General features: G+C 51.1%; 1 protein-coding gene across 1 annotated transcript; it reads right to left on the reverse strand.

Moving 5' to 3' along the window:
- Positions 1–2,084: 2,084 nt before the first annotated feature.
- Positions 2,085–3,035, reverse strand: LOC135489953 (uncharacterized). Its single transcript, XM_064775589.1, has one exon. It carries the CDS (start codon positions 3,033–3,035, stop codon positions 2,085–2,087), a length of 951 nt encoding a protein of 316 aa, XP_064631659.1.
- Positions 3,036–3,347: the final 312 nt, after the last annotated feature.

Genomic DNA, 3,347 nt, shown 5'->3' on the forward strand with positions numbered 1-3,347 from the left:
GTGGTATGCTGTGGTACGGCTCTTGTGGACATTCAGCAGCTGGCACATTTCAGCAAACACAGTGGACTCAAAGTTCCTCCCTTGATCACTGTGGAGGTTCTCTGGTGCGCCGAATCGACAAACATAGTCGTTCACCAGAACCTTAGCACAGGTGGTGGCCTTCTGATTTCTCAGAGCCCAGGCTTCTGGCCATTTTGAAAATGCATCCTGTGCCACCAAGATGTAGCGATGGCCTCTCCTGGAAGGTGGATTGATCGGCCCAACGATGTCTATATGCAACCGCTGGTTGCGGCAGCCTGCAGGGATGCTCTTAAGGGGTGCCTTGTTACGCTTACCTCCCTTGCATTTTTGGCAGATTTCACAAGTTCTGACAAAGTCGACCACATTCCTTTTTAAGCCAGGGCGCCAGCAACGCTGTTTTGCCTTCCCAAGGGTCTTGGCCACTCCTCGATGGGCACCAGCAAAACCACTATGGATCTCCCCCAGCACTGGGTTAACAAAAGATGAGGGCAGTACTAGGCGAAGCCTGTCATTATCTGGAGCCCTGCAGTACAGAATGCCATCCTGGATCACCAGATTGGGGTGCTGGGCCCATACAGCCCTCTCCGTCCTACTGCATCCCATCATTACTTCTTCCAGTGGCTTGTCAGTTGTTTCCGACACGTGGAGGTACACTGACCTCAAATCAGGGTCATCCTTTTGCGCTTGCTGGATTTCTTCCCGGTTCCACATGAATTCGGGTGTCTTCAGTCCGGTGGCTTTCCTTGGCGACTGGATTGCACTCACCTGTAAGGTTTGAGATTTGGCCTCCGTGGGACCACACGTAGGGCAGTCCCCATGTCGACGCATCCTTTTGGGTCGCCTTGACAGAGCGTCTGCGTTCCCATGCTTTGTACCAGAGCGGTGTTCTATTTCATAATCAAATTCGGCCAACCTCTCTAACCAGCGAGCAACCTGACCGGACGGCTCCTTGAAATCAGCCATTTGACAGCCATATTGTCAGTCCTCACTCGAAAGCGTTTCCCCAGCAAATAGTACCTGAAGTGCTCCGCAAATGTTACTAGTGCCAGCATTTCTCTACGCGTGGTGCAATAATTGGTTTCCCCACCTTGAAACACCTTGCTTCCGTAAGCAATCACCTTCTCTGATCCGTCTTGCTGTTTCTGTGACAAGACTCCACCCATTGCCCGGTCGCTGGCGTCTGTGTCTAAGACAAACTCCCCTGCCTCTGGACTGACGTCTGGGTAAGCTAATACCGGGGAAGAGATCAACTTTTCCTTTAATGTCCTGAAAGCAATCTCACATTTCTCGGACCACACGAATGGCACCTCCTTCCTTGTCAGGTTGTGAAGAGGCGCCGCTATGTGGGCAAACTCTGGCACAAACTGTTGGTAATAAGTGGCAAGTCCCATGAACGAACGAACCTCCGACACATTCGCTGGGGTAGGCCATTCAGCTACTTTGGCAATCTTGTCTTCATCGGTGCAGATTCCATCCTTCGTCACTTTGTGGCCGAGGAACTTAACAAGTGGTCGGAATAGCTTGCACTTGGATGGCTTCAGTTTGAGGTTAGCCGATTCCAAACGAGTGAAAACCTCTTCAAGACGGGACAGGTGCTGCTCGAATGTCTCAGAGTGGACGATTATGTCATCCAGGTATACTAGACAATACTCCAAGCCCCCAAGGACGATGTTCATCAGCCTAGTGAAGGTGGCCGGGGCTCCAGTGAGACCAAATGGCATAACACGCCATTCATACTGTTTAACCCCCGAAACAAACGAGGTCTTGGCCCGGTCTTCTGGCGCCATGCCCACTTGCCAGTACCCGCTTGCACAATCGAGGCAAGAGAAGAACTGAGAGCCTGATAGCTTGTTTAGAGTTTCATCTATCCTTGGCAGTGGTTGCGCAGACTTTACTGAGGTGGCATTCAATCGGCGGTAGTCTATACAAAGGCGAAATGACCCATCTTGTTTCCGAGCGAGAACAATTGGGGCACTCCAAGGACTCTGTGACTCTTGAATTAAGTTCCGGTCCAGGAGCTCCTTGATGGTCTTGTCTACAAATTCTTGCTGATGAGGTGGCACTCACCTCGGGCGCTGTTTGATGGGTTGTGCTCCTTCAGTGTCGATCGTGTGTTCGGCTATGTGTGTCTGTCCCAGATCAAAGTCACCCATTGAGAATACATTTTGATGCCTTCTGACAAGATCTATCACTGCCTCTGTCTGTTGTCCTGAAAGGCCCAACTCAGTCACCTCTAACTTCTCTAGCAAGGCTCCTAACCTGGCCTCATCTTCCAGCGTACTTGGCTGTTCCGGTGTAGTCTCAACCTTGGTTTTACCAGCAGAACAATTATTCAGATTTTGCACCCCTTCCTTATCTACCGGTGGGGATCCATCCATCCCAGGGGACAGAATCCTCTCGGCTGACCCAACCTCTGCCACTGGATGGAACCAACCGATTGTCCTGCAGGCCCTGATAAAAATTGGCTTGTCAGTGAAATTCGCCACTCTCACCGGCATTTTCCCATAGTCGGATGACACCAGGGACCTCCCTGTTGTAAAGCCTATAGTGCCCTTTTGAGCTTCTATCAGACCTGGGGTGAGATGACTTTCCTTCCTGCTCCTAGACAGTTTCCCGGCCAGGATCATCTCCGTTCCTGCAGGTATTCTTGTATTCCTCCCCATGATCACCCTGCATACCTTGAGGACACCCTGTTGGTTGCGTAGGGGCACCTCATTCCCAGCCACCTCAAGGGTGGCAGTTCTGTAGTCAATACTGCAACCCTGAGCTTGAAGAAAGTCACTTCCCAGTAGACACTCGTGGGCTAGGTTCTCAACGACCACAACTGGGTGGCTAAACTGCGAGGATCCAAGGCCTAATGGTACATCAGCCATCCCAAGAATCTTCAATTCTTCTCCTGTTGCAGACTGTAGGCTTGCATCTACCTCCTGGAGTGGTCGGCCTGAAGAACTTGGACATCTTCTCCAGAGGTCGCCACTCACTAGAGTAAGAGCTGCACCTGTGTCAAGGAGCATTGTGGTTGGTGTACCTTCAATTTCTCCATTTACATACAAGCTGGTGTCTTTAAATGTAATCTGACCAATAGAGAGAGGTCTCCTTTGGTTGGTACCGCCCAATGGCTGAAATTCTACTGCATCTGGGTTTAGGGTCCCTGTCGATGGTAATGGTGTTTCAGTCTTACCCAGAGCGGTGACTGACTCTGTGCTAGAGATACCCAGAGCGGTGTCTCCAGTATGCCGCCCTCCAGAAATGGTGTTGTCATCTGGGACTCTATGGATGGTCTCTTTGGTGGTCATCAGGTGATCCACAGGGACAGATACCCGTAC

This window comes from Lineus longissimus, chromosome 6 (genome assembly GCF_910592395.1).
Source record: "Lineus longissimus chromosome 6, tnLinLong1.2, whole genome shotgun sequence".
Classification (NCBI taxonomy): domain Eukaryota; kingdom Metazoa; phylum Nemertea; class Pilidiophora; order Heteronemertea; family Lineidae; genus Lineus; species Lineus longissimus.

What these genes read in the sequence shown, in the direction of transcription:
- LOC135489953 (XM_064775589.1), bottom strand. Translation starts at nt 3,035, where the DNA reads ATGCTCCTTGACACAGGTGCAGCTCTTACTCTAGTGAGTGGCGACCTC.